The sequence below is a fragment of the Nomascus leucogenys genome, chromosome 3 (assembly GCF_006542625.1).
Source record: "Nomascus leucogenys isolate Asia chromosome 3, Asia_NLE_v1, whole genome shotgun sequence".
NCBI lineage: Eukaryota > Metazoa > Chordata > Mammalia > Primates > Hylobatidae > Nomascus > Nomascus leucogenys.
Window position 1 is genome coordinate 153,375,869 of NC_044383.1, and position 12,769 is coordinate 153,388,637.

The 12,769-nt window shown below is 41.8% G+C and overlaps 1 protein-coding gene and 1 pseudogene across 20 annotated transcripts in view; one reads left to right on the top strand and one right to left on the bottom strand.

The window, feature by feature from the left end:
- Nucleotides 1-238: 238 nt before the first annotated feature.
- On the bottom strand, nucleotides 239-1,029 carry LOC115832913 (annotated as a pseudogene).
- A 438-nt stretch (nucleotides 1,030-1,467) lies between these two features.
- The window catches only part of AFDN (afadin, adherens junction formation factor), a 147,231-nt gene continuing 135,929 nt past the window's right edge, over nucleotides 1,468-12,769 (top strand). For all 20 annotated transcript variants that reach the window (XR_004029414.1, XR_004029415.1, XR_004029420.1 and 17 more), the window contains exon 1: nucleotides 1,468-1,792. Coding sequence is in view for 8 of the 20 variants with exons in the window: in XM_030809968.1 (XP_030665828.1) it covers nucleotides 1,688-1,792 (105 nt within the window). In the remaining 12 variants the exon portion in view is untranslated. The remainder of the gene's footprint in view (nucleotides 1,793-12,769) is intronic.

Sequence of the window (12,769 nt, forward strand, 5' to 3'; positions counted from 1 at the left end):
ATCAAAGCTTCCCCTCGACGTTTATTAACTCTGCAGTCCGTTCTCTACGTCTGCGAAGGATTGGCAGATAACAATGTGTCTGAGAGAAGAGGCGTTTTCTAAGGAGACACACAAAGGCAGTGGGACCCTCCAACCTCACTCTGTGAGAGGAACACCGCACAGCAATGCGGGGGCTCGAACACCCCGGGAGCGGCGGAGCGCGGTTCAGAAAACATGACCCTTGAAATGCACACAAAGCTTAATAACGTGTCGTCCTCGGAAGAAAACAGCTTGAAAAGGTCGGCTTTGAAGTGACCCCAGCGGAAAGGAATCACCCTGGAAGACACAGGCAGCAGCTCCCGGGCAATGCGCGGGCGGGAGGAGCAGCGAGCGCGGGCAGCGCAGGGCCCTTCGAAGAGGGCGCTGCACCAGCCCTGCGCTCCGTACCTGTGCCGCCACGCCCACCTGTCCCCTGCTGAGCCCAGCACCGCCCATTTAGACCCAGCACCACCCGTCCGGACCGAACCTAGCACCGCCCGTCCGGACCCAGCACAGCCCGTCCAGATCCAGCACCGCTCATTTGGATACGGCACCGCCCGTCCAGACCCAGACCCGCCCGTCCGGACCGGACCCAGTACCGCCCATCGGACCCAGCGCCGCCCATTTAGACCCAGCACCGCCAGTCCGAACCGAACCTAGCACCGCCCATCGGACCCACCGCCCGTTCGGACCCAGCACCGCCCGTCCAGATCCAGCACTGCACCCCCATTTGGATCCAGCACCGCCCGTCCAGACCCAGACCCGCCAGTCCGGACCGAACCTAGCACCGCCCATCGGACCCGGCACCGCCCATTTAGACCTAGCACCACCCATCTGAACCGAACCTAGCACCGCCCATCGGACCCACCGCCCGTTCGGACCCAGCACCACCCGTCCGGAACCAGCACCGCCCGTCCCCACATCCATCACCATCCATTTGGACCCAGCACCGCCCGTCCCCGCCCGTCCGGACCGAACCCAGCACCGCCCATCGGACCCAGCAGCGCCCATTTAGACCCAGCACCGCCCGTCCGAACCGAACGTAGCACCGCCCATCGGACCCATCACCGCCCGTCCAGATCCAGCACCGCCCATTTGCATCCAGCACCGCCAGTCCAGACACTGCACCGCGCATCCGGACCGAACACAGCACCACCCATCGGACCCAGCACCGCCCATTTAGATCCAGCAGCGCGCGTCCGAACCGAACCTAGCAGCGCTGGTCGGGACAGAACCCGGCACCGCCGGTCGGGACCCACCACCGCCAGTCCAGACGGAACCCTAGCACCGCGCGGGGCCCGCCCTCCGGCACCTCCCTCCCTGGCGGCCGCGGCAGCAGCACCTAGCGGAGCGGCCCGGAGGTGCGGCAGCGGCGCGCGGGGCGGCGGCGCGCACGGCGGGCGGGGGCGCGCACGGCAGCAGGCGGGGCGCGGGCGGGTGCGGGCGCCGGGCGCACACCGGCCGGCGGGGCTGAGGCGGCGCGACGCGGACTGAGCCCCAGGCGGAGGCCAAGTCGGAGGACGCGGCGCGGGCGCGGAGGCGGAGGCAGCCGCGGAGGCGGAGGCGGCCGGCGGGGGGTGGCGAGGGGCGCCGGGCCCCCGCGGACCTGTCGTCCTCGGCCCGTCCTCCGGCCCCGGCCCCGCGCGCCTGAGGAGGCGCGGCCGGGACCATGTCGGCGGGCGGCCGTGACGAGGAGCGGCGGAAGCTGGCCGACATCATCCACCACTGGAACGCCAACCGGCTGGACCTATTCGAGATCAGCCAGCCGACCGAGGTGAGCGCCGCCGGGCGCGGGGCCTGCGCGACCCCCGCCCGCCGCGCCGCGCCCCCCCCCGCCCCCCCTGCCGCCGCCCGCCAGCCGCGGACCCGCCCTCCCCTCCCCCTCCCCCCACTCCTCCCCTTCTCTCCCCTCCCCCTCCCCCAGGCCCACCGCGGGCCCCGGCGTCCCCCGCAGTCCCCGTCCCCCTGCCGCGGTGTATCCCGGGGTCGCGCGGGCCGAGCGGGGGCTGGCGGGGCGCGGCAGTCACCTGTTCCCCTCTCCGGCCGCTCACCTGGTGGCTCACCTGGGCCGCCGCCCCCCACCCTCGCGAGCGTGGCGCGGCCCCGGTCTCATCCCCGGCGGCGCGGGGGGCGCGGCGGCGCGCGGGGCCGGCGCCCTCCACCTGCAGCCCGGTTGTGGCTCGCGGCGCCCCTTCGCCGTGGCCGGGATGGAGCCTGTGACGCGCGCTGTGCTTCGGGTTCATAAACTTGCAGGCTGCCAGCTGGGAGGGGAAAGTCAGTATCACAAAGTTCGGGAGGTGCGGGCTCCCTGATGGCACAGGCCCGGAGTCGGACTCCTCCGAGGAAAGGCGCGCCTTCTCCACCTTCGGGGCCGCGAGGAAGGGCCCTCTGCGGCGGCCTCTGCCCGGAGGGAGGCGCCGGCCCCAGGCTGGCTCCCTGAGAGGAGGAGGAAATCACGCTCGCTCCTGGTCTGGTAACAATGGGGGTTGTTTATAACAAAGCTGCTGAAAGCGTTCCGAGCAGTTTTTAAAAAAATGTTTGAGTCCAAGTCCACTAGGAAGGGCTCTGGAGAGGGGAGGGAGGTGAAGGGTGAGGGAGCAACCCTGTAAATCGCTCCTCAGGGGTCGGTTCCGCGCTCTGTTCATTCGGTGGCTGCACAGACTTTAACAGCATAAAAAACATTTCGCTCAATATTTGTGCCCGTTTAGGAAATCATTTTAATAGCGTCTATTTTTGATTTGTTGTAATAGGTGATTTATAGTTAATACTAGCTGTAAAATACTGGCTCCTAGGCAACCAAACATGTTTGGCAAATTTGAACATTCTTATGAAATTTAATCCTTTTATCATTAAATTCCACTTTATATTTTTGAGAAAATTTGACTATTGTTTCTCTGACTTCTTGAGTTTTTGCCAGTCATGGGAAGGACTCTATTTCTTCTGTCTTCGTCTGTACCTGTGACTGCACTTGACGTGGGTAGCTAGCCATTTGTCTTAATCCTTAGTTGAATACTGACACACGTCATTAGGCTCAGGTTGCCAATTTGAGCATAGATGTTATGTTAAGTTACTCCTGATTCATTCATCTTCTGTAATGATTTTCTGAGTTAGGTTCTAGTAAGCGAGTTCGTACTATGTACTTGTGCTCGTTCATAGTATATCTTTAGAAAGGTGACATGATAATTTAGTTTCAGGATTATGTTTTCTTTCAGAATAATGAATTAATTTTTCTTTTTATCACAAGATTAAAAAAATTGACCATAAAACATTTTCTTGGTGTGTAGTTTTTTTTGTTTGTTTGTTCGAATGGATTTTTTTTTTTTTTTTTTTTGAGAGATTTCTCAAGTCTGGTGGAAAGGAATCTTTTTTCAGTTTAATAAAGAGAATTCAGCTTTTTGGGATTTCGAATTGAGTTAGCATTTAAAAAAGTCTCAAATCAGAAACGTTATAGTTCATTGATTTAATTAAATTCTGTTTTAAGCACTCAATTGAAACTTTTTATTTCTTAGTGATATGACTAGTTTTTAAAATTGGCCTGTCATTTGGAAAGCTATGTTTTCAGTTACACTGTAGGTGAAAGTTTGCTTTGTACATACATTGAAGCAAAACAAGAATTGAAGGACTTGGAAAAAAAGATGATATATTCCATTTCTTAATTTTTCTCCCTACTTATATCTGAACATTTCTATTTTTAGAAATTATTCTTCAGAATTGTATTAGAAGCCTTTCATAATGAAATGAATTGGTTTTTAAGAATGTCCGTATATTGGTTTTTTAGCTTTTTCACTGTATAGTGGCCGGCTTACATTTCTATTTTGTTTTCTCGAGAACCTTCCTGTACTATTAAATTTATTATGGTCCTAGTTAAACTTTGCATTTAACATATTGTATCTTTTATTATGATGTAGGTAAACTTAATATGAGTAATTCTCTCAGCCAGTATTTCAAGGCCAACAGTTTCAATTTGCTTTGTCTAAGCTCGTGTGAATTTTTTTTTTTTTAACCATCTAATGATTATTTTTACTCTATTTGGTCATCACAAGTCCAATTTTGTAGTTTTCTGCAAGAACAGAAGCATTGTACTGGTCCTTATCAGATGTTCAGTAAATGTTGAACAAATTCACTGCAGGAATTGATTTGTAGAAATAAGATTTAAGCCTTGTATTTATTTACTTGGGTATTCTTTTTATGTGTATGAGAGTATAGTTGTGGGTTTTCTTTGTTTGTTTGTTTTGGTACGGTGATAAGTATCTGTTTTCAAATTTTATAACTTCATTAATCATCTATGATTGGTGGTTTCGGGCAGCTTTGATAACCACTGATAATTTTGTGGTTTCTGTGTTTAGGAAGATGATAAACTTGGTTCTTTGGATTACATTCTTTTTTTAAGAAAATTAGAGTATGTTTTAACATCATCCTGGCTAAGTTTGCTTTTTCCTTTGTATTCACATTTGTGTGTAAAAGAAGGGCTTACGAAGAATAAGTAGGCTATCACGAGTATTTTTCAGGCTCTTTGTCACTTGGATCCTAGATTCATTTGGAATTTGTAAAATGAGAGTTGATCTAAACCTGATGATGTTATTTTATAACCAGGAGATTGATGCTAAGCTAACTTAATGTCTTGATTACTATGAAAAGCTGTAGCTCACGGAAACTCCTTACAGTATGTATAGTCCCTCCTTTGCTTATTTTTAATGTTATGGCTTGTTTTCTTTTAGGGATTCCTGAATAATTATGGCAGCAGAGTCCTTTTAATCTTTCCTGTCACCTCCTCAGAAGAGGGCTTCTCTGGTTATCCAAAGGTCTCCCTGTTGGTTTTAACTTACCATGACTTGCCATTGCCATTGGTATGTCTGTCTCCCTCTTATTGCATGAAGGCAAGAGTGTAGAATTTTCTTGAATAGTTGTTCTGTGTATTGCATGGTAGGGGCTCAATAAATATTGTGTGGAAAGAATGTCGAATATGGCCTTCATTGTATATACCTTTATTCATGACAAAATATGGGATATATGCTTTCTAAAAATTTAGTGAAGAGTGTTTATTAGGCCAGTGAGTATTTATGTTTTCATGTCTTATTCTTAGTTTTGCAAGAAGCTTACACTTAAATGCAGAAATTATGCTAGGTAATTGACTATTTCGCTTCATGAGATACTTCTTAAAGTCATTTATTTTTTATTGGATTTATTGTTTCCTTCTTGCCCTGATGGTAAAAATAACCCAGAATTTAGGTGGACACCTACATATGCTTTATTACAGGTGAATACATTACATTTTAATACTCTGATTAATCAAGAAGTAATGTGGTGATTCATGTTTTCCAGAGATCTGTGTAAGAAATAACTTTGTCAGCAGAGATAGAGTAGGAAGTCTTCAGGTGAAGTGGTAATAATTGCATAACTTATAGCTACATCTATATTCCAGACTAATATTTAGCTTGTGAGTATGCTTTATCATACAACTGAACTATATTTGAAACTTTTTTTTTTTTTTTTTTTTTTGAGTCAGAGTCTCACTCTCTCACCCAGGCTGGAGTGCAGTGGCGCGATCTCAGCTCATTGCAACCTCCACCTTCCAGGTTCAAGTGATTCTTGTGCCTCAGCTACCTGAGTAGCTGGGATTACAAGCATGTGCCACAACATCTGGCTAGCTTTTGTATTTTTAGTAGAGACAGGCTTTTGCCGTGTTGGCCAGGCTGGTCTGGAACTCCTGGCCTCAGGTGATCTGCCTGGCCTCCCAAAGTCCTGGGATTACAGGCGTGAGCCACTGTGCCTGGCTGTCAATAGTTGTATTTTTAAATATTGGTACTGCTGAAAATCTGTTTCTGGTGACTGATGTTTTAATGAGATGGATGATTGCCAATGATGTATTTTTAGTATTTATAGGCATCTCTATTTTTTATTTTTGATAAGTTGAATCTCATTGGTGGTTATAACCTTTTAAAATCTTTTATTTCCTTTAATAACTGGTTGTTGTATGTTTGATTCAGTGTGTTCTTGTGAGTCTGAGGGACAGCTCTTATCTAACAGTGTTGAGTCATCTTAAGTTGAAACTACATCTAGGCTAGTTTCAATTTGCTATCCTCCTGCCAGTGAAAAATAATTTTATTTTACATAATTTGCAGACCTGATGGAAAGTAAGTGTTATAACTATAGACTTTTATAACACTATCAAACTGTGATTGTGGTTAAATTAATAGTGGCAGAATAGCAGAAGTGGGTCTTTCATATTCTTGAAAAACAGGGATCATAAATGATCAGGATATGATACCAAATTGGTGGGAAGCTTAAGAAACGTTTATGATTGTCATTAAGGATTTGATTGAGCAATTGTAGTGTATAAAGCATTATTTCTAGGTGTTGGTTAATCTGGTGGCATAGACTAATTTGTTTATAAACAGTTTTACCAGACTTGAATTTTGGTGTAATGTCAGACAGTATGTACTAATAAGTAGTATAGCATTTATTTTGATATAAACATGTTTATTATAAAATGTATATGCAGGTAGCAGTTATTGAACATAAGAGACTGAACTTCTCAGTTGAAAATTATTTTCAGATTAGATTGAGTCTTGATTTCTGCTGTTGTTCAAATGTTTGCTATTTCTGTTAGTTTTCTGGCTGATTGTGTATAGGATATACCCATTCACCTTGTAGATACTTAAGACAGGGATCAAATGTATCTGTCTGACCTACATTTACACTTGTAAGTTGGATACTAAGCAGTGTGCCAAATCCCACAGACCCTTTAACCAGTTCTGGGCATGTCAGAGTTGGCTAACGCTGATGTGCTGATAGGGCCTGAAAAATCTACTGGTGGGCTTCCAGTTCGTGTCTCCGTATGTAGGAGTTCATAGCAGGTGTGTGCATGTTCTAAAAATTGTACCGTCTTTGTTCATGAGTAGAAGATTTTTCTGAACATTTCTCGTTGTGTGTAACTGGGCTAAAGAGGTGGCAAGGGAGATCTTTGCCTAGCTCAAGTTATCTAGTCGAGATTTTATTCTAGCAACCATAAAAACATAAAATTCACTAATCATTTTGACGTATGTGATTGACCAAAACCATATTAGAATTTAATTTAGAAAGTGAATGTGCTTAATAAAGTGAGAATAAGCATATAGAGAGGTGGTTCAAATATAAGCAGGAAGGTATTTTCCAGTATGTTTCCAAAACTAAAGGATAATTTGAAGTTTTATACTTACAAATTTATGCATGTATGTCATGAGTGAAACTCTTTTGAGGAACTGAAATGGAATAGTTTACTATGGCTGGAAGGGAGCCAAAATTTTTGTGCTTTTGCTCACAAGAAATTTAATGTTAAAATTGTATGGCTTACAGAAAATAAGAAACGTCAATCTTGGTTGCACATGTTTACATTTTGCTATGTTTTTAGGCTGAATATACACAACTTGCTTTACCTTGTAAGCGTCACTCCTTTCTAGTTAAGAGTGGCCATGTGGAACCCTGTGAGTGCAAGTGGGCACTATTAATAATTATACCAGGACAACAGCCATAAACTGGAGTTGTCTCCTTTAACTCTAGGTGTGAACAGGGTGGACTTGCTGGCACTGTTTTTGCAGTTTCTGCAGTTTCAAACTTCCTGGAGTTTATTAGTGCCTGATTGACCTAGGCTGACAGGACAAGACCATTTTCACAGAATATTCAGACTTTTCTGTGTGTGTTTTAAAAACCATCTTCCTCTTCGGTAGGGTGGAAGCAGGCTGAAAAGTACATATTGCAGTTGAGGTTAGCTCTAGTCTAGCTCTGCCACTGACTATAGTAACAACAGCATGCTAGGTTGTTTCCAAATTAGGAAGTCGTGCCTTGCCTCCTAAAACTCCACCTGAAAGTGCCTTTGATTTTCAGAATAGAGGAAAGATTGACCCAACATTATGATCCGTGAAAAAAATGCTCATTTGTTTCTGTTGTTTGGGGGGTGTTTTATTGGCTGAGTGGTGCAGTGGGCTGTTTTATTCAGAATCCTAGCAAGTTCTCTTGCTTGATTTCATACATGTTCTATTAAAGGAAAATCAGGCGGTTTCTGCTCTTTGCAGACTTAAAACTTTTGGTTCTTCCAAGAATTTACTTTCTCTTTATTCTTGTTTGCTCATAGTGGTACTTTCCATTGTGGTCTACTTATTATTCTAGTTCCTGATTTTTTTATAGGAGAACCAACACAAATTCTGTCATTTTTTTCACTGTTACCAGCTTTTGGTACTGAGATTTGAGATTGCCAGTTTCACTCCTCTTCTTTGACTTTGGTTCTGTATGTTAAGTAGAGAAAATGAAATGGGAGTAACAATATGGTCACTCTCAGACACTATCCACAATTTTAAAAACATTGTATTTTTAAGTTTCATAATCTCTTATAAACATGTTTAGTATAAAATTCATAGATTGAGAAAATATCTTTCAAATATGTTATTTTAAATGTTGTTATTGTTATCCGAATAAAATTCCGAGTGCTGCAGACTCCTAGATGCTCATGCAGTATACCATGATTTTACATAGGTTGCAAAGAACATTTGTTTTTCAATAATATGCTTTTACACGAGCTTTTTAGTGAGTTATTAGGTTACATTACATTTTTTACATTAATTTCATTGGGAAAAACTTGGAATTTTTTTTAAATTTTTTATTTCTGTAGGTTTTTGGGGAACAGGAGGTATGTGGTTACTTGAGTAAGTTCTTTAGTGGTGATTTGTGAGATTTTAGTGCACCCATCATCCTAGCAGTGTACACTGAACGCAGTTAATAGTCTTTTATCTCTCACCTTCTTCCCACCCTTTTCCCCGAGTCCCCAAAGTCCATCATGTCATTCTTATGCCTTTGTATCCTCATTAAGTGCTCGCACTTAGGTGTGAGAACATGTGTTTGGTTTTCCATTCTTGAGTTACTTCACTTAGAATAATAGTCTCCAGTCCCATCCAGGTTGCTGTGAATGCCATTAATTGGAATGATTTTTGTTGTTGTTGTTGTTTTGGTTTTTTTTTTTTTTTTTTGGAAAGGTATAAAACGTGATAGACGGAACAGTGGACTACATCTTGAATAACAAGTCATGGTGCATCGCACCATGAAAACACCCCTTCTGCCACCCATGGAACGATTCTTTTTAAGAGGCATTGGGAATAAAATCAGTTGTGTCAAGGATTCTAGTTTGAGCTTACTTTATTTTCATTTCTGCTGTCCTCCTTTGGAAGATTCTTTTAAATACTTTTCGTACTGTACACAGTGGCTCATCCCTGTAATCCCAGCATTTTGGGAGGCCAAGGCAGGAGTATTGCTTGAGCCCAAAAGTTTGTGACCAGTCTGGGCAACACAGTGAGATCCCGTCTCTACCAAAATTAAAAAAAAAAATTAACAAGCAGGGTGGCACATACCTGTGTTCCCAGCTTCTTGGGAGGCTGAGGCAGGACTATTGCTTGAGCCCAGGAGGTCAAGGCTGCAGTGAGCTATGAAGGAGCCACTACACTGCACCGCAGCCTGGGTGACGGAGTGAGACCCTGTCTCAAAAAAAAAAAAAAAAAACACGTTTGTCTGCCTTGCACTTTGAATGGTTCTTTTACTCACGTGTGATTTTCTTCCCTCGTGTTGATTATTAGGAAAATATTGATTCACTGAGTTATGCAAATCTACTAAATGTTGAAAAATTTCCTTAAACAATATCAAAATGTTAACCTTTGTTAATATCACCACTGATCTCATCAGAAAAATTGTAAGTATAGGGAAGCCTTCAGACTCTCATTAGTGGATACAGGTTTTTTAAAAATTTTCATTTCAGAGCTCAAATTTTATTATTGACATCACTGTCATAGGCAGCACTTGAAGAGATAAGCTTGTGTTATTCATTTTTGACAAAATGTCTGTCAAATATCTAAGCCTAAATAAGCATAGTTGTTCTTTCAGTTAAAAAAAATGGTGTTCCATGAAAGAAGTGACCAATTCACAACTTAAACAATTGCTCATATACTTTTTTTTTGAGACAGCCATCAAGTTGTGGTATGCAGAAGTAGAAGGGCTTTATGTATGCCTCCCATTTTGGCACATAATTGAACAGACAAACATGTACTCAATTTTCAAGGAAATCAATCATTTTTTTCTGTCGTATCAAAGACATTCTTAAGTGAAACTGGCTTTGAAAAAAGTTTGCATAGTAGTAAAAAATACGTTTTGTATATAGTGCATTTTGGTGCTACTGCCTTGATTTGGTGCTAAGGTGCCATCAGCTATACTCATCATTGCTTTGACCATTCATGCAAATTCCAACAAAATGAGAAAGGCTAATACTGTCAAAATATTAAGAAAATAGTTTTGATCTCACAGATGACCTGAAAGGGTCTCAGAGAACCTTGGGGATTCATGGACTGCAGTTTATGAGCTGCTGCCCTAGAATGTTTAGTGATGAGTTTTAGGGCTGACTTAAAAAATATGTGTGTTCTAAGGTAGATATTGTGGTGTTTTCCAAGTAAGGCTATAATATAAACGTATAATATTTAAAATGTAAACATAGGGCTCATTATTATGGAAGTATACATTTCAACATATTTATTTTACCCATTATACATTTTCTGTATTTATAAATGCCTCCTTTTAATTTTTAGTTATCAATGCTAAGATGCACACATTTACATTTTTGTTACTTGAGAATACTGGCCACAAGCTATTAGAGTGATGACCATCAAGTTTTATTATTTGAGTTCACTCGGGATGTGACCTAAGCCACACCTACTTATGGGACATTTTCAAGTTCTACTTATAGATCTTGTAGTTCAGGGAGCAGTGGCGTCTCATGTATTCAGCACAATGTGGAGTTATGCTGTTGTTTAATGTGGCTTAGGCCTTCTGGCAGTTGTCTGCCCCTTCAGTCTCCATTTCCCAAATATGAACTCTTGAGTTAGCCAACCGTCGGCTGTGTAAGGACGTCTTTTTCTCCTACTACGTTTAGTTGTGTTTTCCCTTGGCTTATTTCCTGAGAAACAGACACACAAACACAGACGGTATTTTATGTTCTAAGACCAATCATGCACATATGGATTTTTAATACTTCAAAATAATATGTGGATATATTAAAAAAATATGTGTAGCAAAAACAAAATATCAGAGTACTGCATTTATATTTAAGATTAGCATCACTTAAGATTAGTTTTATTTCTACTTAGTGGCACCTTGTTTCGCACAAAATATATTGTTAATTTATGGATGAGTGCAAATGCATTTTGAGTTTTTGAGTCACCCATTTAATTATTATAGATAGCATTACTAAACTATTATGGTGCTACACAATCTTTAACCATTTAGAGAATCATGCTTATTAGCAAACATTGTTTTAATTTATCAGAACGATATAATACAGATAAAAAATCCTAGTTGGTGAATATATGAATTTGTAATGGTTCTTTTGTAAATCAGCTAAGCTTTTGCTTATTCAGAACTCTGCCAGGAGTACCATGGACAGTGTTTTTACTGAATTTAATGTTTATGACCTCAAATATTTAAAAATGTGTTTTTAATTTAAGATTGGCAAAGGTGACTTCAGTGAGTTCATGGTACAATTAATGTGGTTTTTGTGCCAAACTTGCTGATTTTAATTTATACAAAATTAATTTCATTACCTTCATGACATTGTTTTGAGACTATGAAGGACAGTGAAATTAAGACTAGTAAATCAGGGAAAACATTAAAAAACATTTATGATATTATTATGGCTGATTTTTAATGTATATTCTTGAAAATGTGATTAGACATGAAGGAGCTAGTATGTTTGATTCACTATAGTAAGATACATTTAAAAAATATTTGCTTCTTTCCATTATTCAAATGTGCTTATTTTAGAGCATTTGGAAAATACAAACAGAAATAAAGGTAACAAATTACCCAGCGTTCTGCCATCTGAAGAAATGAGTTGCTTTTCAGGCTTTTTTTTTTTTTAACATTTTGTTTTATTTTGGAAAAAAGTTTGTGTGTATGTTTAGCTGTATCTGCTTATTAGTTGTTTGCATCTTTAGTACTGAATCGTGTTTCTTAACCAGCCATGCCTCTGTCAGGAATCTAGTTTTTAAAGTCACCTAAGTTATTCTGATAGTAATTGTAATACATCACATGTAGCGAACATATGTGATATATACCTGAGATTAGTGTAAATGCTTTGTGTATGTTATCTTTTTACGTTCTCCTGTGAGGTATGTCCTTTTGCTGTTCCCATTTCTGGATGAAGAATCCAAGGCACAGGGAGATTAAATAACTTGCTTAAGGGTATGCAAAACTAGTAAGCCACAGAGCAGTGATTGGAACCCAGATCCTCTGACTCTGGAACCTTCTCTTAAGCACTATGTTTGTAAAATCCAAAAATTTAAGGTCACTGCAATGAAACCAGTGTTTGGAAGTTTTATAGGAAAATAATTTCTAAGTAGAAAATTTAGGACATAATTTTCAGGAAGAACCACAGGCATAATGTAATAAAACATCTGTTCTGTTTTATTTGGATCATGTACTTATGTGCATATATATGTATTTCATACATAAATACATGATGTATTGATTTTCATCTAGACTTTTTAAAGCCCTATTATAATTTTATCATTGTGATAGTAGATTCTGTGTTTTGTAGCCAAGGTGACACATGCCATATTTTATTTTGTAACTATATACAAACCTTGTATCTTATATAGCAGCCAGAAATTGGAATATGAGTGAGGAGTTCAGTGAAGAAGTCTTGATAGCTTCACTGATTACTTTCTTAGGCCTATAGGAAAGA